This window comes from Convolutriloba macropyga, chromosome 3 (assembly GCF_964194025.1).
Source record: "Convolutriloba macropyga chromosome 3, txConMacr16.3, whole genome shotgun sequence".
NCBI classification, from domain to species: Eukaryota; Metazoa; Xenacoelomorpha; order Acoela; family Convolutidae; genus Convolutriloba; species Convolutriloba macropyga.
The window spans coordinates 12,501,044-12,525,005 of record NC_134470.1 but is presented as its reverse complement, the minus strand read 5'-3'; the positions used below and the strand labels follow the sequence as shown (position 1 = coordinate 12,525,005).

The 23,962-nt window shown below is 37.1% G+C and overlaps 2 protein-coding genes across 5 annotated transcripts in view; both read left to right on the top strand.

The window, feature by feature from the left end:
• The window catches only part of LOC142335950 (uncharacterized), a 390,664-nt gene extending 382,735 nt beyond the window's left edge, over positions 1–7,929 (top strand). For both annotated transcript variants that reach the window (XM_075384365.1, XM_075384364.1), the window contains one exon: positions 7,258–7,929. In XM_075384365.1, coding sequence (XP_075240480.1) covers positions 7,258–7,481 — 224 coding nt within the window. In that variant the 3' untranslated portion in view covers positions 7,482–7,929. The remainder of the gene's footprint in view (positions 1–7,257) is intronic.
• A 2,271-nt stretch (positions 7,930–10,200) lies between these two features.
• LOC142335946 (uncharacterized) overlaps positions 10,201–23,962 on the top strand; it is a 56,425-nt gene continuing 42,663 nt past the window's right edge. Inside the window, exons 1-3 of one of the 3 annotated variants that reach the window (XM_075384357.1) lie at positions 10,201–10,669; positions 16,747–16,944; positions 17,321–17,476. In XM_075384357.1, coding sequence (XP_075240472.1) covers positions 10,328–10,669; positions 16,747–16,944; positions 17,321–17,476 — 696 coding nt within the window. In that variant the 5' untranslated portion in view covers positions 10,201–10,327. Of the gene's footprint in view, positions 10,670–16,746; positions 16,949–17,320; positions 17,477–23,962 lie in introns of those variants that run through there. The other 2 variants (XM_075384358.1, XM_075384359.1) reach the window with 2 other exon arrangements.

Here is a 23,962-nt window from a genome sequence, read left to right as displayed (position 1 = left end):
TTGCGCCCACTCGGTCTCGAACCCATGCCCCTCGCTTCACAGCCACAGGTGTAATCCCTTGCACTACCGACGCCTGTTACTGTTGTCTATCCGTAGTGGCTACATACGAATATTGGTCGATGGCTTTTTGTCTCGCTTGTTTTTGTTCAGCCGTATGCTTGATGAGCAAAAAAACCTTTACAGATCAGGCACTTAAGCATGGTCGTGTAGGCTTCATGTTTAAGGATCGCTAAAACACGTGACGATAGGAGCGTCGTTAACCATTGCGTTCAAGTGCGACTTACATTTAATATATTAGATAAAGAAGAATAAATTAGAAGGGAGCGAGAAGGAAACACAGTAGTGGATGAAAAACAAGATTCTACATTTTTGAGACAAAAAAGAGGCCATTTTTTGCACCCACTCGGTCTCGAACCCATGCCCCTCGCTTCACAGCCCCAGGTCTAATTCCTTGCACTACCGACGCCTGTTACTGATGTCTATCCGTAGTGGCTACATACGAATATTGGTCGATGGATTTTTGGTTCACTTGTTTTTGCTAAACTGTATGCTTAATGAGCAGAAAAACCTTTGCAGATCAGGTACTTAATCATGGTCGTGTAGGCTGCATGTTTAAGGATCATCAAAACATTTGAAGATAGGAGCGTCGTTAACCATTGCGTTCAAGTGCAACTTACATTTAATATATTAGATATAGAAGAATCAATAAGAAGGGAATTAAAGAAGGGAGCAAGAAGGAAACACAGTAGTGGATGAAAAACAAGATTCACCATTTTTGAGACAAAAAACAGGCCGTTTTTTGAGCCCACTCGGTCTCGAACATATGCCCCTCGCTTCACAGCCACAGGTGTAATCCCTTGCACTACCGACGCCTGTTACTGTTGTCTATCCGTAGTGGCTACATACGAATATTGGTCGATGGCTTTTTGTCTCGCTTGTTTTTGTTCAGCCGTATGCTTGATGAGCAAAAAAACCTTTACAGATCAGGCACTTAAGCATGGTCGTGTAGGCTTCATGTTTAAGGATCGCTAAAACACGTGAAGATAGGAGCATTGTTAACCATTGCGTTCAAGTGCGACTTACATTTAACATATTAGATAAAGAAGAATAAATTAGAAGGGAAAGAAAGAAGGGAGCGAGAAGGAAACACAGTAGTGGATGAAAAACAAGATTCTACATTTTTGAGACAAAAAACAGAGGCTATTTTTTGCACCGACTCGGTCTCGAACCCATGCCCCTCGCTTCACAGCCCCAGGTCTAATTCCTTGCACTACCGACGCCTGTTACTGTTGTCTATCCGTAGTGGCTACATACGAATATTGGTCGATGGCTTTTTGTCTCACTTGTTTTTGCTAAGCTGTATGCTCAATGAGCAGAAAAACCTTTGCAGATCAGGTACTTAATCATGGTCGTGTAGGCTGCAAGTTTAAGGATCGTCAAAACATTTGAAGATAGGAGCGTCGTTAACCATTGCGTTCAAGTGCGACTTACATTTAATATATTAGATATAGAAGAATCAATAAGAAGGGAATTAAAGAAGGGAGCAAGAAGGAAACACAGTAGTGGATGAAAAACAAGATTCACCATTTTTGAGACAAAAAACAGGCCGTTTTTTGCGCCCACTCGGTCTCGAACCCATGCCCCTCGCTTCACAGCCACAGGTGTAATCCCTTGCACTACCGACGCCTGTTACTGTTGTCTATCCGTAGTGGCTACATACGAATATTGGTCGATGGCTTTTTGTCTCGCTTGTTTTTGTTCAGCCGTGTGCTTGATGAGCAAAAAAACCTTTACAGATCAGGCACTTAAGCATGGTCGTGTAGGCTTCATGTTTAAGGATCGCTAAAACACGTGAAGATAGGAGCGTCGTTAACCATTGCGTTCAAGTGCGACTTACATTTAATATATTAGATAAAGAAGAATAAATTAGAAGGGAGCGAGAAGGAAACACAGTAGTGGATGAAAAACAAGATTCTTCATTTTTGAGACAAAAAAAGAGGCCATTTTTTGCACCCACTCGGTCTCGAACCCATGCCCCTCGCTTCACAGCCCCAGGTCTAATTCCTTGCACTACCGACGCCTGTTACTGATGTCTATCCGTAGTGGCTACATACGAATATTGGTCGATGGATTTTTGTCTCACTTGTTTTTGCTAAACTGTATGCTTAATGAGCAGAAAAACCTTTGCAGATCAGGTACTTAATCATGGTCGTGTAGGCTGCATGTTTAAGGATCATCAAAACATTTGAAGATAGGAGCGTCGTTAACCATTGCGTTCAAGTGCGACTTACATTTAATATATTAGATATAGAAGAATCAATAAAAAGGGAATTAAAGAAGGGAGCAAGAAGGAAACACAGTAGTGGATGAAAAACAAGATTCACCATTTTTGAGACAAAAAACAGGCCGTTTTTTGCGCCCACTCGGTCTCGAACATATGCCCCTCGCTTCACAGCCACAGGTGTAATCCCTTGCACTACCGACGCCTGTTACTGTTGTCTATCCGTAGTGGCTACATACGAATATTGGTCGATGGCTTTTTGTCTCGCTTGTTTTTGTTCAGCCGTATGCTTGATGAGCAAAAAAACCTTTACAGATCAGGCACTTAAGCATGGTCGTGTAGGCTTCATGTTTAAGGATCGCTAAAACACGTGAAGATAGGAGCATTGTTAACCATTGCGTTCAAGTGCGACTTACATTTAACATATTAGATAAAGAAGAATAAATTAGAAGGGAAAGAAAGAAGGGAGCGAGAAGGAAACACAGTAGTGGATGAAAAACAAGATTCTACATTTTTGAGACAAAAAACAGAGGCCATTTTTTGCACCGACTCGGTCTCGAACCCATGCCCCTCGCTTCACAGCCCCAGGTCTAACTCCTTGCACTACCGACGCCTGTTACTGTTGTCTATCCGTAGTGGCTACATACGAATATTGGTCGATGGCTTTTTGTCTCACTTGTTTTTGCTAAGCTGTATGCTCAATGAGCAGAAAAACATTTGCAGATCAGGTACTTAATCATGGTCGTGTAGGCTGCATGTTTAAGGATCGTCAAAACATATGAAGATAGGAGCGTCGTTAACCATTGCGTTCAAGTGCGACTTACATTGAATATATTAGATATAGAAGAATCAATAAGAAGGGAATTAAAGAAGGGAGCAAGAAGGAAACACAGTAGTGGACGAAAAACAAGATTCACCATTTTTGAGACAAAAAACAGGCCGTTTTCTGCGCCGACTTGGTCTCGAACCCATGCCCCTCGCTTCACAGCCACAGGTGTAATCCCTTGCACTACCGACACCTGTTACTGTTCTCTATCCGTAGTGGCTACATACGAATATTGGTCGATGGCTTTTTGTCTCGCTTGTTTTTGTTCAGCCGTATGCTTGATGAGCAAAAAAAACCTTTACAGATCAGGTACTTAAGCATGGTCGTGTAGGCTTCATGTTTAAGGATCGCTAAAACACGTGAAGATAGGAGCGTTGTAAACCATTGCGTTCAAGTGCGACTTACATTTAACATATTAGATAAAGAAAAAATTAGAAGGGAAAGAAAGAAGGGAGAGAGAAGGAAACACAGTAGTGGATGAAAAACAAGATTCACCATTTTTGAGACAAAAAACAGGCCGTTTTTTGCGCCGACTCGGTCTCGAACCCATGCCCCTCGCTTCACAGCCCCAGGTCTAATTCCTTGCACTACCGACGCCTGTTACTGTTGTCTATCCGTAGTGGCCACATACGAATATTGGTCAATGGCTTTTTGTCTCGCTTGTTTTTGTTCAGCCGTATGCTTGATGAGCAAAAAAACCTTTACAGATCAGGCACTTAAGCATCGTCGTGTAGGCTGCATGTTTAAGGATTGTCAAAACATATGAAGATAGGAGCGTCGTTAACCATTGCGTTCAAGTGCGACTTACATTTAATATATTCGATATAGCAGAATCAATAAGAAGGGAATTAAAGAAGCGAGCAAGAAGGAAACACAGTAGTGGATGAAAAACAAGATTCACCATTTTTGAGACAAAAAACAGGCCGTTTTTTGCTTTGCGCTGACTCGGTCTCGAACCCATGCCCCTCGCTTCACAGCCACAGGTGTAATCCCTTGCACTACCGACGCTTGTTACTGTTGTCTATCCGTAGTGGCTACATACGAATATTGGTCGATGGCTTTTTGTCTCGCTTGTTTTTGTTCAGCCGTATGCTTGATGAGCAAAAAAACCTTTACAGATCAGGCACTTAAGCATGGTCGTGTAGGCTTCATGTTTAAGGATCGCTAAAACACGTGAAGATAGGAGCGTGGTTAACCATTGCGTTCAAGTGCGACTTACATTTAACAGATTAGATAAAGAAGAATAAATTAGAAGGGAAGGAAAGAAGGGAGAGAGAAGGAAACACAGTGGTGGATGAAAAACAAGATTCTACATTTTTGAGACAGAAAACAGAGGCCATTTTTTGCACCGACTCGGTCTCGAACCCATGCCCCTCGCTTCACAGCCCCAGGTCTAATTCCTTGCACTACCGACGCTTGATACTGTTGTCTATCCGTAGTGGCCACATACGAATATTGGTCGATGGCTTTTTGTCTCACTTGTTTTTGCTAAGCTCTATGCTTAATGAGCAGAAAAACATTTGCAGATCAGGCACTTAATCATGGTCGTGTAGGCTGCATGTTTAAGGATCGTCAAAACATATGAAGATAGGAGCGTCGTTAACCATTGCGTTCAAGTGCGACTTACATTTAATATATTAGATATAGAAGAATCAATAAGAAGGGAATTAAAGAAGGGAGCAAGAAGGAAACACAGTAGTGGATGAAAAACAAGATTCACCATTTTGGAGACAAAAAACAGTCCGTTTTTTGGGCTGACTCGGTCTCGAACCCATGCCCCTCGCTTCACAGCCACAGGTGTAATCCCTTGCACTACCGACGCCTGTTACTGTTGTCTATCCGTAGTGACTACATACGAATATTGGTCAATGGCTTTTTGTCTCGCTTGTTTTTGTTCAGCCGTATTCTTGATGAGCAAAAAAACCTTTACAGATCAGGCACTTAAGCATGGTCGTGTAGGCTTCATGTTTAAGGATCGCTAAAACACGTGAAGACAGGAGCGTTGTTAACCATTGCGTTCAAGTGCGACTTACATTTAACATATTAGATAAAGAAGAATAAATTAGAAGGGAAAGAAAGAAGGGAGAGGAAGGAAACACAGTGGTGGATAAAAACAAGATTCTACATTTTTGAGACAAAAAACAGAGGCCATTTTTTGCACCGACTCGGTCTCGAACCCATGCCCCTCGCTTCACAGCCCCAGGTCTAATTCCTTGCACTACCGACGCCTGTTACTGTTGTCTATCCGTAGTGGCCACATACGAATATTGGTCGATAGCTTTTTGTCTCACTTGTTTTTGCTAAGCTGTATGCTTAATGAGCAGAAAAACATTTGCAGATCAGGTACTTAATCATGGTCGTGTAGGCTGCATGTTTAAGGATCGTCAAAACATATGAAGATAGGAGCGTCGTTAACCATTGCGTTCAAGTGCGACTTACATTTAATATATTAGACATAGAAGAATCAATAAGAAGGGAATTAAAGAAGGGAGCAAGAACGAAACACAGTAGTGGATGAAAAACAAGATTCACCATTTTTGAGACAAAAAACAGGCCGTTTTTTGCGCTGACTCGGTCTCGAACCCATGCCCCTCGCTTCACAGCCACAGGTGTAATCCCTTGCACTACCGACGCCTGTTACTGTTGTCTATCCGTGCGACTTACATTTAACAAATTAGATAAAGAAGAATAAATTAGAAGGGAAAGAAAGAAGGGAGAGAGAAGGAAACACAGTGGTGGATGAAAAACAAGATTCTACATTTTTGAGACAAAAAACAGAGGCCATTTTTGGCACCGACTCGGTCTCGAACCCATGCCCCTCGCTTCACAGCCCCAGGTCTAATTCCTTGCACTACCGACGCCTGTTACTGTTGTCTATCCGTAGTGGCCACATACGAATATTGGTCGATGGCTTTTTGTCTCACTTGTTTTTGCTAAGCTGTATGCTTAATGAGCAGAAAAACATTTGCAGATCAGGTACTTAATCATGGTCGTGTAGGCTGCATGTTTAAGGATCGTCAAAACATATGAAGATAGGAGCGTCGTTAACCATTGCGTTCAAGTGCGACTTACATTTGAGACAAAAAACAGAGGCCATTTTTTGCACCGACTCGGTCTCGTACCCATGCCCCTCGCTTCACAGCCCCAGGTCTAATTCCTTGCACTACCGACGCTTGATACTGTTGTCTATCCGTAGTGGCCACATACGAATATTGGTCGATGGCTTTTTGTCTCACTTGTTTTTGCTAAGCTCTATGCTTAATGAGCAGAAGAACATTTGCAGATCAGGCACTTAATCATGGTCGTGTAGGCTGCATGTTTAAGGATCGTCAAAACATATGAAGATAGGAGCGTCGTTAACCATTGCGGTTCAAGTGCGACTTACATTTAATATATTAGATTGAGCACAGCACTTTCACGATAGAAACTGGAAAAAAATCGTCTAATGCCCGGTCAGTATGACATAGCGTGTTTTTATCGGTGTTCTTGAGATCAATTCGCGTTTATAATACACGTATTGTTATTCATTTTAGCTACAGCTTTCAACATATTTACCCAAGTAACCAGATTACCAAATATTAACCGACTATATTACCAAATATTACTAGATATCCAACCAAATTACTTAACCAAATACTTAACCAAATTCTTTACTATACCAAATAACCGCATTATAGTGATATCGTTCCAGGTCAAAAGAGCAAAATCAAGGTTGAAGCCCGGCCAATAAGCCATTGCTCACTAGTTTATTAGAGTCTGAGCAATTGATAACTCGGAGCAGTAGTAAGCACAATAGCATTCTGGGGTGAAATTTTTCTGCGTAATTTGCTAACCAGAACTGCACAAAAATAACACGATTAAGTTTGTTAGACTTCCAGTAACGTTCTTTTTTCCTGGTCTGTTCCGGTTGCAAATAAAGAGTTTTAAGCGTGGTTATTCTCCCGCAATCTGCCGGCAAAGTTTATAACTCTTCAACAGAAGCGAGATTGAGTCGTGCACTGATGCGGTTTTCTGACATTTTATATTAGAATCAGAGTGTGAGATTGTGCAGTCTTCATAGACAATTTTCAGTTAGCGATTTTTCAAATCCTAGCCCGCGTTTCAACTTGGTTTTGTGACACATTGTTAAAATTTGAATTGTTGTTTTCAGCTTCACCCCTAACATCAAGTCCCGCACCTGTGTCTCCCTCTGCACCATCAACCTTACCAACTCAACAGTCCCCGGAGACCATCGGGACTGTCGCTGATAACGTCAACAAAGAGCACCCGGTCACCGAGCCAGAGGGACAGTACCTGGGAAAACCAATTCTGACCGAAGATGACTCCGTAGATTCCCCAACAGCTCCCAAAGCAACGTCAGAAGATAACTCCTGATTACCAACATCGTCCACCAATTTGTACTCGATTAATTTTGTTTGAAGTGCTCTAAAACTACCGCTGTTGGCTTTTTCAACAGACAGAATGAGATAGAGCGTGGCAGTGAAATAGTGGCAACTTCTCTTTATATCTTGTGTTGTATTTTTTTTTGTAAATTCTCCTTTTTCGAAGCTCAGTAACGCAAAATACAACTCTCATTTTCTATCTGAAAATATGTCGTCTATCGTCACAGTGGTTTCTCAGTGTGCATATTGTCACGAATTCAGAATTCATATTTCAGTTAAAATTACTGAATTTTGATATTGAAAATTTGTAATAGCTTCACGGTTGTTTATTTAGCTAAATTGATATAAAAAAATTATTGGTATTGGATTGACATACAATGAAATTTTGTTTATAGATAGCTATGGTCAGTTAATATCTAATAAATATTGATTTGTTTCAAGTTTTTGTAAGCCTCGTAGATTATTTTATCTTTGAAAAATTGCGTAGATTATTTTATTCGTAGATTATTTTATCTGATTTTTGTTTTGAAAAATTGCGGAGCGATTTGTTTGCAAATAGTTTTTCAGGTGTGCAGTATTTTGTTGCATGATATGACAGACAATCTTTTTATAGCTACGAAGCTGTAAGCTAAGCGTGGCTATATTGTGGTTTTCCTGTTCTTTGATAAATTCCAAAGAATTTGAATTATATCGGTACGTTCTCTTTTTTTTAAGATCTGTTCGCAGAATTTCAAGATCTTTGAAGTCAGTTTGAAGTTATGATTTTGGTTACGCCGAAAAAGGAATTGGAGCAAAAAAAGTCATTCTGTGTCGTAATATTTTTCACTCTGAGTAGAGCGAGAAAAGTTGTTAGAACGAAAATTCGCTCTCTCTCTCTCTCAGGGTTTTTTTCGTTCACATGCAACAATTTGAGTTTGATTTTTTTATTTTATGGAATTTTTTTGTTAATTGTTTTTCCAATCTATTCATAATGCAGTTTGTATTTTTATTTAGTCTATGATAGATCTTTGAACTATAGGTAAGGATTTATACTGCTTGGTTTTTTTTATTTCGGCGTCTGATGCTCTTTTTTCGTTATATATTTGCTCACGAAGTAAAGCTGAAAAAATCAGCTTTCTTGAATGATTTTTTCCTATCACTGACGTGTTTGCACTAGTGAAGTAATTTCTCCCTCTATCTCATTATCGTTACTAGATTTTGATCATACGTGACTGACCTCACCCTAGAAAATGACTTTCGCCTTTCAAAGCTTAAGTTTATTTTGAATTAGTTTAAGATCAGAGAAACGTATTTGTATTTAAGCTCCCTAATAAAAAGGCTTTTGTGGAGTGAATTTCAACAAATCTTATTAATTTACCTGTGAATTTTTTTACATAGATTTTGAGCTGCGTCGTTAAGTTTTTCAACATATATCTGTATCTTCTTATCTGTATCGGCACATAAGTCTATTTCGCAGCTATTCCGGCAATCTGTTGGCTACGTTTAAAGAAAACTTCAATCATTGAGAATTTTGTAGAAATTGCATTTGCTGATAAAAGAGTGTTGTTAGCTGCAAGATTTAAGGGTCTTGTAAGTATTTTTCAGCTGAAATTTTATCAAAATAATGCTCCGCGATTGGTTTTAGTTTTGCTTCAAAGCTCTAGTTTGCGCGTAGCTACATTGCGGTGTTCCTAGTTTTTTTACAATCAAAAGGATTTTGATTTTATTGGGCAGCTGCCCTTTCTTTCAAGATCCGTCCGTACACTCGACTTTTTGTAAGTTATATTCAGAGTAGAGATTTTTATCAAGCTGAAGTAACTGAAGCGAAATTGCGAGAGGTTTTAGGGCGTGAAATTTTTGCAAACTAATTCAAAAGGGAAAAATTGGTTTTGGAACAAAAAGTTTTTTGGCTTTTGCTTTTTTCAAGTGCAGCAGTTTGACTTATGTGACCTATGATAGGTATTATGACTTCAACAGTATTTGGATTCAAGTATTTCTTAATGGATTTTTGAGATTTGCCCGGGTTTGTTGTTAACTCTCAAGAGAGGTTTTTAGCAATTATAATAGTCCTGTGCTCTTTTGTATATGCGATTTTTGGCGTGTGACCAATTTTTCGTCTGACCCTGTTTAATTTTGTCCTCAGAAACGGGATAAACAGGTAAGACCCTGATGCCATTGAGTAGCTGAGCATCTCTTTTAAAGCCTTACGCAAAGTCAACACCTCGGCTGTTCTTTGAAAGCAATTCGTCAGACGGTAGTCGCTCTTTGTTTTTTGCATTTCTAAAAACAAAAAATATTGTTTTGCTCCCTTATCTGATCATCGTTTTTAAGTTTTCCAAAAAATCGTCATTTGATTTTGGTTTTCTATTTTATTTTTCTCAGTTCTCTTTAAAATAAGAAACCTTATTGAGTAACTCTCTAAGGGTGCGGAGGATTCAGTTCGAATCTACTCAAAATTTCAAAATTTTCTTTGAGTCGATTCCGGAGCTTTCAGGCCTTGGTTTAGTTTTGCCCGCGACCATTTTGGGCGTTCAATGAGTTTTTGCATTCCAGCTAGCAAATCTCAAAGCAGTTTTTGAGGTCACTCAAAGCATTACTTCTGTGTAAACTAAATAGCTCTCATTTGTTATAGAATCCAGTTGCGTTCCACTTAGAGGCACTTCAGAACAAAAGCTTACGTCAAAAGTTCGGCCAAGTTTATTTATTCAATTTAAATTTGCACCAATTTCCTCTTTTTAGTCAAATATGTCCTGCGTTGCCTTCGTTTCTTTTCGAGAGTTTATCTGCTAATCAAAATTAATGGGTTGGAACTGTATTCGATTGTAGTTTGCTTCAAAGAAATGAGCAAAAAATCAGTTAATGAGATCACTTCGATTGACGAAATCCTTTGTGTTTTTATATCGAGCTATGAGTGAAGCTTCAGACAACGTAGACGCTAACTCGAGGAAACTGGACACATTTTCATCTAAGGTAGAACAAGTTACCCAGTCTGACCAGTTCCAAACACTTCTTGCATCTCTTTTCCAGACCTCCTTAAGTCGTCTTCCATCTAACTCAGATTGTGCCTCTACGGAAAATAATGTGGGCTCAGATATGGTAGACAAGGAACAAGCTTCAAATAACGATGCCTACGCAGTCATGCCTCCTTTCGAGTTTTTCGGACAAGTGCCTCAATCTATCCGCAGACAGCAACTTTTGAAGGTAAGAAGAACAGCAAGTATCCTCAATGCATATCCTTTAGAATGCCAGAAAAGAGTTGAAGGCTCGCGCAAATCAAAAACTCTTGAACCAACAATGCACAAATTATACTGATCAAAATCAAACAAGAGAACTGTGCTTAGAGGTAATTTCTGAGTAAAAGGGATAGTTGCCATCTTTTTTAAACAAGTAAATTTAAATTATAAACATGATTAAACATACTGGTCACAAAAATAAAAACAAAATTTTGACGTCAACAAAATTTTGACGATTTTTTTCCCCTAAAAATAATAATAGCCTACCTTAAAATGGATTTGAAGGTAATTTTGCCAGGTGCAAATTAATACTAAGATTTTTCTAAGTTAATTACCGTTCATCGGAGGTGAATTAAGTGTTCGCTAATTGCCTTATCACCATTCGGCCTTCCGTCCTTTAAACAGATAAAGCTAAATAGTTACTAGTCTCAAAGTATGCAAGGCACCGAAGCTGCTTAGGTTCTTAGAGTTTGACCCTAACTTCACTCCCACCTCATGCCACCCGTAACCCCGCACACTACCCCCTCTCAATAAAGCTAATAAATAACCAGCCAGCTACTGACAAAGCCAACCGGTCACCAGTCGCTTGATGTAGCAGTTTGCGGACGTTAGTCGGTTGTTTTTTTTTTGGAATTTTGAAACCGTTTTTCGGTCAATGCCTGCATTTATTTGAATTTTTTGTTTGAAGATGTATATTTTCAATTTGGTCTGATTGCCTCAATTTTTAAGACTCAAAAATATATAGTCAATCGAGCAATTAAATCAAACTTTTAACCATAAGTTATAGCTGGAAAAACTCGGAAACGACTCGAAGAGTCTTTTTCGACGCGGAACTAACACTGAAATCAATTTTATGGTAGAAAAACTCCATTTAGCCACAGACTGTAATATTTATTCTGTGCAATATTTTTGGATTCTGATGAACATTATGCCAAAACATTAACTTCTTTGCGATTGATTCGTCATTTTCACTATTTATTTATTAATAGCCGCACAGCGATAGCTGGGGCTACTATTGGCCTTCTCTTGATTTTTTAAATTCCGTCGTCAAGATTTTTGTTACGACCATATGACGTCACAACCACTTCAAATCTGCTTTTTGTTCATTCGTTCATGCAATTTCAACAGAAGTGCGTGCGTGACGTCATTTTTCGCTCTTAGTGGAGCGAGTTTTTTGTTCATTCGCGTGATGAAATTTTTTGTCACACTTGACTTACCTCACTCTCAAATATGACTTCCTCACTTTGAAATTGACTTTTATTTACTTTAATTCGAAGAGATAAGGTCAAATAGGTGTGTGTCTTTCTAAATAAAGGTTATTTGGGAGCAGCTAATAGAGGCAGCCAAAACTTATACAGATTTTTAATCAAAATATAACATATCAGCCTTCAAAGAAACGACAAATTTTTTGTCTGTCTTTTATTACTGTTTTTTTGAGACTGCAGATCTACGAAGCTTTTGCGGCTATTTTTTGGCCATCTGCCAGCTATGTTTATCGATGTCACAGTTAAAGCTGAAAAATTAACGTTTTTTTAATATTGTCGTACTTTGCTCGCATTATTTCCACTCGTTGAAAGGTGATCAATAATCACCAATCTCAAAATCTGACGAAAAGAATACCTTAGACTGATTTGATGCCCTCACGTAAAAGTTCACGTCAAGCTGAAAGTTCTTTCAAGTCATAGAAAGACAAGAGAGAGAGCGAGGGTATTTCCTGTGCGTTTAAATTTTTACAGAGCGTTTTAAATTTGAACAAGGAGGCTCGGTAATGTGCGATCGCACATAATGTTCCGAACCCGCTCGTCTACATTTTTCACTTAAGTGTCTTCCAATTGAGGAAGAGATTTTAAAAAATAAGATATCGTTCCACAAATTACTAAATGGATCAAAAATCTGCATTAGAGGGCCGATGAGACCTGTCATTAATATGACTACCGGAAAAGACGGCGATAAGATCAAATGATTGCAAATATTAATTACGAACAAATACTGTTATCCATTTTATATGAAATATTTTATATAATGGAACTTTTCCTCAATGCGACTTGGTCACAAATCGATCGAAAATGATCAAAAGAGCAAGCTGCTAGGAAACATTATGCTTCAACTGAAATCTTTGAAAGATTCATTTGTTCCTCCAAAGAGAGTGAGTGAGACCTTTCATTATCCAAGATATGCCATACGACTACAAAAAGAACAACAAAATAAATTGCACAAAACGGTATCCCAGCCAATTCAAAATTAAGCGGTTCAACATTAAAAATTAAGCTAGTAAAAAAATTAACAGAAATCACAGATTGGCAAAGCTCAGAATTCATTGGCTTTTTTAAAAAGAAATGTTATCAACATTCATGTCCCACATTAGATTTCGACTGAAAGAGTAGACAGTTTATTTTGCAACTTCGTTCAAAGCTAATTGCGACGGTTTTCATTGAGACTAAATCATAAGACTTTAAATTAACATCAAATAAAAGCAGAACTAAAAAAAATTCACCAACACCTTTACGAAACATCAGAATAATTGAAAAATCAGAATAAAAGGATAAGTTGAAGAATGCTTTTTTAAAAATTAATTTGAAGGTCACTAAAACCATAAACCATATAACGATATCAGTTTTTAAGTTCATTTATATATCTATAGTTGGCCCTTGAGACCTTTTATTACGGAATAGTTGAAACACAACAACAAAAAATAGCAACAAATACAGTACAAATCATATTCTTCAAGAGAGTGGTGTCGCTGCACTTTAAAGCATAAGACATGAAAACATTAAATATATTCAATTACGAATTTTGCCTTGCTTTTTCGGTTTGATTGTTAGGTAATGTGACAATTAACAAAGAAACAAAAAGAACAGCAAAAATGGGCATTTATGCACAAAATTGCACAAATTTTTGTAGGAAACCTCGTAGGACCAAAACGAAGAAGCCATTTTTCAAAAAAGTATATCCGCCAGAAATATAAGTTTATCTTATAAAAAGAAAATTCGACCTGTATTTACTGCGAATAAGCTAAAAGATGACAGAAATTAGATCAAAAGTTGACTTAAGAAAATCACTGAAATTTTCTTGAAGCAAATATATTCAATGTCATAATAATACACTCTAGAGGTTCGCCTAAACCTCTTCAAAGAAGTCATTTGGATATCTGATTAGTTCCAAATAGTAATCAGACTCCAAAAAGAAAAATAAATAAAGCCAAAAAAGAGTTCAGCTTAGGTTAATTAAACTTCTTCAAATTCATAAAACCATTCAGGTTCTCTAAAAACATAGTATATGAACCTTTGGCCTCATTTTTACCTTATTGGAAGCTTTCACCATTGGATTCGTAAATTGAAAGCTTTGTCAGTTATCAACATTAAAAACAATAGAAGCAATTTTTTTTTGAAAGGCAGCACCAAAATAAAAATCTCTGAAATCCACTATGATATTGAAACTATCCCTGATTTTGGCGCAAGTAAAAGAAACCGCCCAAGTGCTTCAGATGTTTGAGAACTAGACCATTTTTTAAATGAAATCATAAATAAAAAAGAACGATGAATTTTGTATAATTATTGAGTTGAATTTGCTAGACGGCAAAATTTTAATTGAAAACTTTTTAGGGCGCGGGGTTTCAACTAGCCCTCTTGGAGTTTACGGAGATTTTCCCCAATGTTTCTGTGTCTCCAATGTCGGCAAACTGAAACAAAGTGGACCAAAAAAGCATATTTTGTGCATTTTTTAATGAAAAATGTCAATATTTTGAAATTTTATGAAATTGTTTAGCCAAAAATCTCCAATCAAACAATTCAGCAATGCTCTTCTATCTCTAACGGTAACGTTAATTCCATATTCTAGGATGCACTTGCTTTTTAATGATACCACTCACAAATCTCTTCGATGAATATATCGATCGGCCAAAATTGACTGATAAAAAACCCATTTGAGTTACTCATTTCACTCTTAGCGGAGCTCGTTTTTGTTCATTCGCGTGATTAAGTTTTTGGTCACACATGACTTACTCACTCTAAAAAATGACTTTCTCAGTTTGAAATTGACTTATGTTTACTTTGTTTCCAAGAGATAAGATAAAGTGAATGTGCGTCACATTCAATGAATGTAATTTGAGAGTAGCTAATGGAGGTGTCAATAACTTATACATATTCTTTTTCAAAGTAACATATCATCTTTTAATGAGAAGACTGCAGATCTACGAAGCTATTGCGGCTTTTCCGTGCAATCTGCCAGCTATTTTTAAGTTTTGGGCAATATGTTGACCTTAATTAAAAGATTTTATGACAACGACGTTCGTTTCATGGTATCGTCTAGAAAGATGTCACTGCAATGGTCGTCTTGTATAGAAAATATTTTGTTTGTCCGATCGTCATCTAAAGAAATTGAATTGCTTTTGGTTCGGAAAACTACAATCATACAAGAGAATAATCACTTTTCCGGAGTTTGGCACATTGTATGCTTAGTTTTTCCTCATGGCTCGATTTTGTTCAAAATTGTTGAATTGAAAATCTGAACCAGCTGCACTAACCTTAAGATTTAATTAAACTGTTTGTTTCTCAAAATTGAACACCAGCTTATTGCATTAGAGTCGGTAGTTCATTTTTTTTCAAATCGTTTTCTTTTCGATTGATTTTCCAATTGCTTCTACTTTGATATCACCATCAAAAAGAGCGACTTCAACACTTTGCAACCACCTCTAAACATAACAACACATTGCTCTTATGAGAATTACTGGCCGTGGTAAAATGTCGGATATCTTTGAACTGTTCAATGAGGGTGCAATGCTGCCTGTTAAAGCTCACAGAAATATTAGCGCAGCAATTTCTGGCCGCAAGTAATTTGAGCCAACCGTGACAATCACAAAAGCCATCTCTGAACAAATTTTCGTCCCATAGGACCGAAACGAAATGATGCTTATAGGGACAAAAACAGTACGCCAACGAAACGTAAGTGAAACAATACGCCAACAAAAAAGAGCGGAAAAATCGAAAAGAATGAAATAAATGCGCTCAGAAGAATTCACAGACACACGGTCCATACTCAGCTGAACAAAGACTGCACACAACTCGGCACGACTCCACCAATGGTTTTAGAAGAAGAAACGCTGCCACAAATTGAACGCATCCGTTTGGCACAATTGAGAACTGGACACGTAGCAATATTGCAATACAACCGCTGTCCCAAATATGAAGGACGTAGCACCGCGTGTTGTAATTCACATTTTCAACTGCAATAAGAACACCACGGACCTTAGAATGATTGACTTGGGGGAACGACCAGTAGACGTAGCTAACTAGCTAGTCTTTATACCATCAATCCAACACGACCTTACTGCACTGAAAATTCGGCCTTTCCCGTTCCTTTCCCACGATGTTGACGATGCACCTCCTGGCCCCCTAACCTGGGGACCGCATGTCACGCACCATGGCCTAGGTGCAAAGAGGTTATCTGTTTTTTATTATACACATGCAACTAAAGGAACCAGTTAAAAACTGCAATCAGTGCCGATATCCCGCCATAATTTTACGCGAAATGCACTTCTGTGCGACAGCTACAACAAAAACATTTCAACACTTTTACAAAGTTATTGTCAGATCATTAATATATAGGAGAAACTAAAATGGTCCTAAATTAGCTCTTTGCTGTACACCATGATTTATTTTACACCATTGAGATAAAGCACCATTAATAATAACTGAATACATTCTGTTCTTAAAAGTTGTCCTATTTATCTCTGTTTTTCGTGACCTGTCAATGCCGATCTACATTGTTTTCTGATGTTCGACAGTTGTTCTTATTAAGGGAGATGCTTCTTTTCTCAAATGAAATGAAGAATTTTGCGAAATTCCTTGCGTTGTACTAATGTCGATCTCATAGCTAAAGACTGGAAATTGGACAATGTATCTGTCTCCAAAAAATTTTCTAGTTGGTGACGAGAAGAATGAAGAATCTCGATTTTTCTGTACTTTGTGGAAAATAAACAAGTGCTGTGGAAAATAAAGCTTGCACCGAATTACTGGAGTATCATTTATACAAAGGTTTTGTTTTAAGGCACTCCAACCTGGACTGATTGTAGTGGGTAAAGTGGTTAGTGTATCCTACACCTTCCAAGAACAATTTGGACCACTGTTGTATCTTCTATATTGTGAGGATATAGCTGTCACTTCGCTTACAGATGCTAAACGATGTGTTGGACGCTCCAATTGTGGTTCTCAGTTAAACCGCTATGTGAACGACCTTCACATCATGTTAAGTACATCATCTTGATTTTGGTGAAAAAAAGTTAAAAGTAAATTCAACGGTTCTTCTATATAGTGTTCTTCTATATTAGATAGCGAATCTGAAACGCAGGAAGATGAAGTTGTTTTTCCTATTTCAATTAGGGCAATTTGCAAACAACGTATATATTGCTAGACACTGTTTCTCGGAAAGAGTTTTGGAGACTGGGAAATTGTAAGATAATCAACTGTGCGCCGTTTTATTTCCAAACTTTGTCCTTTGACCATGTATATGAACATATAGCTTTCCGTACAGCGCGTATTTCTTTTTAAATGGAACCTCCGAGTCCAAAGGTAATAAAGACACGCCGACTTTTTCGATGCTGAAACGCTGATTTCAATTTTAGGTGCTATGTGAGCGCGATTCACTTCCGAGTAGAAAGACGCTGGAGCCAACTAAAGATCAAATTTGGAAAATGATCATTACTCAAGTGTTGGATGCTTCCACCCATCAAATCACTATACTGGCTCAATTCCTGCAGCTGTACAATCCAGATCTCTGCGTAAGAAATTTCAAATAGCTCTCAAGCGAAGTTTTTACGAATTATGACATGACATTTTGTTCCCTTCTGAAGTAGTTTAAAATGAAATAGTTTATTCGAATCTGTTCTGTGTTCAACAATTAATTCATCTACCGTCATAAAGCTATTCATCAACAATACTGTCGATCATTTCGTCTGGCTCTATTAGTTGATTTTCTTCACTTATGCAGGTTCCTCTTTTTTTTTAAAAAATTTTCTGGCTAAAACAGGTGACGCATTCTGATGCTTCATGAATTTGATGATGGATCAATATAGTTTGCTTTTTCTGTTAACTTACAATGGTTATCAGGACTGGGAAAATTTTGGGTTTTTAGAGTGTCAGTGTAGTGTGAAGGAAGTGGGATGATTATGAGTTCAATTCTGTTGAGTTTGAAATTTCTTTTCTGTACCAACCCCCTTTTTTTGTCTGATGGACAAGCGAAGTGATTAATTGGTACATCAGGGTTTACGATAATTCTGAGCAGTAGCGTGCATTCTGTACTGTGATCGTAAAATGGAAGAGTTGTTCAATATTTTTCTGTTTGTTTTGAAATGAAATGGCGAAAGAATCATATGCTTGTTCAATTAGTTTGGGCCTCTTGTTCCCACGTTTTTTAAAAAAAAATTGAGATTAATATGCCAAAATTTTATTTTTGGAGATTTTTGACGCAATTTATGTAATCGTTTTTTGCAAAATTAATGTTTGACAGTTTGGACATTTTGAGGGACTTCTAAGTCCTTGACTTTTTGGGGTTTGCGTCAACAAATTCCAATTAATCAGTGCCCTGATAGTTAAAATTTTTACTGTTACGCAAACTTTCAAACAAACCAGAATCGGGAAATTTTTGTGGCTGTAGACTAGTGAAATAGAATAAAATTGGCATTAGTTAATTTACCGAAGATTGCGTATGATTCATTTTTTAAACATCATTTTTTAAGCCAAGCTGGCTGGAGAGGGTGGAAGTTTTTTTTGCCTCAAAACTTATGTCAACGATAAATTTTAACAGCTAAGAAAAAATGGCTCTTTTATAAAGCATATAAAAGCAGAACTAAAATTTCTGAAAATTTATCTTGACTTTGACTGATGTCTGCTAAATTTTACACTAGATGACTTCTGAGAGCTTTCATAGCTAGCACAAGCAAGTTAATACAAAGAAATTTTGATTGAAATTCAGTAACTGTTTGTGAGCCAAAAATTGTAAATGGTTGTGCAGTTTCTGGTAAGATAATTTTAAATTGCTCTCAAATGAAGGTAGATGGAATTGTTCTAAACGTATATTTTTTATGCAAAATTTTTGCTAAACCGTTTGCTTCTAAAACATTTGTTTGATTTCACGTCACGAGTGACGTCTTTACGCTTGAATTTTCATTTTTTTCAAAACATTATTTGAGTTGCAAGCTTTCAGAAATTAGGTCTGTTACTAAAACAAAGAACAATTTTGAGCGAAGGCCAAACATTGCCCTTGTAGCGTAGTGGTGAATGTAACGGGCTCTTAACAGGGAGGACGGGTGCGTTATCCTCTCCCTATGCAGAAGTTTTTGCAACTTGAAAATTTCTCTGGACTAAGCCCCTTCTAAATTGATTGCCTCGCTAGTTGTAGGAGAGCAATTCGTGCGACGCATGTTTTCATTTGTGTTCTCATACCAAGTACTTTGTAAACATCATTTGTTCTTTTTCTAGAAGTTAACATTACTAGCATCTTATAATTGAACTTTTTCAGTTATTTTTTGGTTTTTGAATTGGGATTAGAGATTATTCGAGGCTTCAGTATAAACATTTTCAGTGTTGCGTTATCGATCTGTGTTGCGTATTGCTATTATTGGTTTCTTTAATTTTTTTCAGAACTCTGCCGAAATTTTTTGTAATCGTTGTTTTCGAAAGAAAATTGGAACTGATTAGTTTTGGGTTTCTGTATTTTTAATATACATAAACAGGCATCTGCTACAGTTGAGACAAAATTAATCTTTTATAATATTGCACAATGTTTCCAATTTAAAAAATTTCGACATATGTGCTCATGCCTCGCAGTCAAAAATTTTCATGGCAAAACTTAAGCCAATCCTCTATCACTGCAGTATTAATTTTTAATTGTTGCTTTAAAAGAATCATAAGCATTAGGTGACGGTGTTTGATTCCAAAAAACTAAAATTTTTCTTAAAATTACCAATCCGTTTGAAAGCGTTTTGAAAGCATTTTTCATTTTAGACTGTTTTTAAATGCCATCCCACTGAAAGCCACTCGTGTTGTTGCGGTGTTTCACTTGAGTAGCTTGAACAAACGTTTCTGCGACAGCATAATGATATGATGCTTTTATTTTGTCTGATTTTAACATAGTAACTTAAGTGGCTCTTTATTGTTGTACTCCGAGAAACCGATTTTCTGGCTATAATTCAGAAGAAAGTTGTTTCTATTTTCACAATATCCTTGATCACTTTTTTTATACACTGGATTAATAATTGAGTTCTTCCATATTTAATAGTATGCGCAGTTAGTGTTCAAGAAGTGCTCCTGCGATGAGCTCGAAAGTTATTTCTGTGGAATATAATTAAGGACTTGAACTGTTATCCTGATATGTTTTTTTATTCGATGCCACCAGTGATTCCTGCGACCTTTTGAATATTTTTTTTCTGAATTCTGAACCCCTGAACAACTGAATGTTGTGCGTGTTGTTATTGTTACCCCTTTTGCGTGAGCTTCTCTGTGAATTGTGGGATTAGATTTTGACTTCACCCAAATTAAAAGGACTTCTGCTATCAGTTAATGAATTTTAAGTTGTAAATACATTCACTGGTGAAGGCCAGGAGAATAAAATTTTGTTTAATGTTTTTCGAATGGAAACCCTTTAAATTATAGCAGTAGGAAATTACGGGCGGTCATTTTATTTTATCCTTTTTCTTTGCTTTCATTTCCAATGAATGTTGCGATGTTGTAATTTTAATAACATCCTCTTTTCATCAGCGCCGTACAATTAACTTCCTTGGATTTTCGTTTTGTCGGACAAGGTGTCTGAACTTTTTGTGCTGTGCACTATTTGTCCTAGTCATCTCACTGTCTCATTTGATGTTAAACGTCAACAATATGTTCAACGGCGAGCGAATACTTGTCCTAACGAAGTATACAACCAAAGAACAGCTTTTTGCGTTTTTAGGGAGTAAAAACTTGTGGTACTTCAAACGTAGCGACTAAACTAAGCATTGCTGTTGATTTTTGGTCGGCGCCATTAATGCTACGACTGATAGTGAAAAGTGACCATATGCTTTTGAGGTGGGACATGTGCAGACATATTTTAATTCGTCGGCGGACGCTACATGAAGTTCGTGCCTATGATATAGGTTTACATGATCATAGAAGAGGTGACGGTGACTTAACGTAGACATTCCATGTAATTTGCGGATGTTAGTCTCTTAAACTGGTTCAGTTTGCAGGAAATTAATTCCCAAATTTTTTGTAGATATTATAAAAACTGATATTATCTCCGCTATTCTATCGTGACACGCTTCGTTGCGTGACAACTGAAGTGTGTTTACTATGTGAAGCGACAGATTTTCAATAGCAAAGAAAAAACATCTTAGTCTGACCTGGAATTGTTCTCTTATTTTACTCGACGCAGAATGAGCCTTGCAATACATTAAAGATAAGTTTTATTGTTTAGTATTTATATTAATGTTGCTGGATTTGAGATCTATGGAAATGATCGTTATCATATGGTCATAACATTCTACAAAAATGCAAAACTCATTTTTGACCTTACTATCTGATATTTTTTTGTGTTGACCCATAGCAGTTTTGTTATTCCTTTTTTTTACTAGGCTAGTTTTGATAGAGCTCTACGGTGCTCACTGACTATCCTCTTCAGAAAGTTTTTACTGAAGGAAATTATTATTATGAATTTCAGTGTCCTTTTGACTCTCGTTTGAATTGTACCCAAATCTTACCCATTTATTTCTTATCTTTTGCTGACCGTAGACACTTAACTAATCGTTAAATGTTGATGGCTAAAACTGTCAAATTCGCTGGTTTATTAATAGGTTTTGTGGGTTAGTGTGTCGAGTTGAACATTAAACAGATCTATCGTAAACACATCGAATGACTACCAAAAATAACGTTTCTTTTAGTCCGGTTGGTCAGTTTTGATGACTAGTTGTGCCCACTACAATGATAAAAAAGACATTTGGTGATAAGTAGCGATTGTTTGCTTGTTTATTTACTTAGATAGAAATTTGTTTATTTAGAAGCGATAGCGCATTCAGTCGTCGCCCCTGGTATGACAAATTGTTTGAACTTGAATTAGAACAGTCATGTATCCTAGACCTTTACCGCTCTTGCATTGAGCTCATTTCATATGCTTCATTTTTTTTCTGTACTCAATGCAAAAAAGAAAATCATGGTGGGACAAAAATGGTGGGAGTTCATTACTCAATCGAAATACTGCTTACTGTTAATGGTTGCCATTTGGCTTTGCTATTTCTTTAGTGGCTAGATTATCGAAAATTGTGAGGTTCCTGTTATCGTTTGGGGGCATTTCGAGTGATATCTCTCAGTTTGATGTCTACTTGTTTGCTCTCAAAAAATGCGTTAATGAGTTTAATCATTGCACTTAAGCGAAGTTCTCAGCAAATATTTTGATTCTGTTGTGAGCTTAATTGCTATTGGTGTTAGCTGTTCATAGTTAAACAATTTTAACTGTGGCCATTTGATTTTTTCAGTCTGTTACCATTTACTTCTCTTTTTGGATCTATTCTGTTTCGCCCCCAGTGTTTTTTATGACCCCCAGTTACAAATTATATGTTGTTATATAGCACGTTACTATGTAAGAAAATAGCACGTGCGCCTGGGGGTCATAAAAAATTTATGCTCACTAAGCTGGGGGGGGGGGGGGGGGGCAAAACAGAATAGATCCCTCTTTTTTTACCTAACCAAGATTGTTCTCATTGAGCACTAAAAGCATTTGAAGAAAATTTGAAGCAGTTTACTACCGAAGATCATACACGGCACATGTTTTATTTTTGATAGCATTTTGAACGAAGGTCGAAGCAATTATTGTAGTCGTGCTTTTTTGTACGATTCGAGGAGGAAATCTGGCAATCTGTTTTCGACGGTTTTAAATGTTTGTAAAACAGGAATTCTAGGTCAATGTTACCTACACCTTAGAAAATTAATTTTGTGTCTGCAATCGAATAAAATTGGAGAGCAGAGACAAAATAAACTAGTGATTTTCTTCTTGCTGGTTTTTCGAGTTTGCGTCTAAAAGTTTCTGTTGAGCGAGCAAAATTTTTGGTCAAGTGTGTCGGTCTTTTTTAATGCTAATTTTTTGCTGGACCAATTTTTTGTCTGACCCATTGGACTTTTCGTCCTCACAAATGGGATAAACAGGTACCGCCCAGCGGGCATTGAGTTTTTGGTAACCTATACTTATGGTGTGAAGGGCGGTTCTTAGAAGTTGAAGAACTCCCCGCCCCCTCTGTGGCGTTTTTTTGAATTTTTAAGTTAATACAATTCAAAGAATTTGAATTGTATTGGGGTGCTGTCTTTTTTTAAGATCTATTCACACATTTTCATGATTTTTGAAGTTAAATTGGAGTAGTGATTCTGGTCACGCCGAAACAGGAAATGGAGCGAAAAAGCGAGTGGTTTTGCGGCGTGAATTTTTTTGCTCTAATTTTAAAGTAGAGTGAGAAAACGGTGTTTGAACAAAAATTCGGTTTCTCGGTAGTGGTTTTTTGTTCACATGCGGCAATTTCACTCTGATTTTTACTGTTTTTTCGATTTTTTGGATCGGATTTTTGTTCTAAATGGTTTTCCCAATCCATTCACAGTTCATTCTAGGCCTAGTTTTTTGTTTGAATTGAATTTTTATTTCTCGCTAGTGGTTTTTTTTCACATGCGGAATTTTGACATTGATTTTCTGTTTTTTCTTATCTGTGGCATGAATTTTTTTGCTCTAATTTTTAGGTAGAGTGAGAAAACGGCGTTTGAACAAAAGCTCGCTTTCTCGCTAGTGGTTTCTTGTTCACATGCGACAATTTCACTTTGGTTTTGACTGTTTTATTTTCATTTTTTTGGATCGAATTTTCTCTAAATGGTTTTCCCAATCCATTCTTAGTTCATTCCAGGCCTAATTTTGCTAAAATCAAATTTACATTTCTCGCTAGTGGTTTTTTGTTCTCACTATCGGCATTTTGACATTGATAATTTTTAATGTTTTATTTGATTTTTTAAAATGGTTTTCTCAATTCACTCATAGTCCATTCAAGGTCTAGTTTTTCTATTTAGTCAATGAAAATTCTTTGAATTGTACGTCAGGACTTGTTCTTCTATGTTTTTTTTATTATGGGGGAGCTTTTTTGGTTGAGATTTAAACTTGTTGGTTTTGTGGACTTTTGGTTGTGACTGCTGTCAATCTTTTTTATAAGCCGTGTTTTGGCAAAGATCATTTAAATTTTTCCAGAAATGAAGTTTTGCTTTTT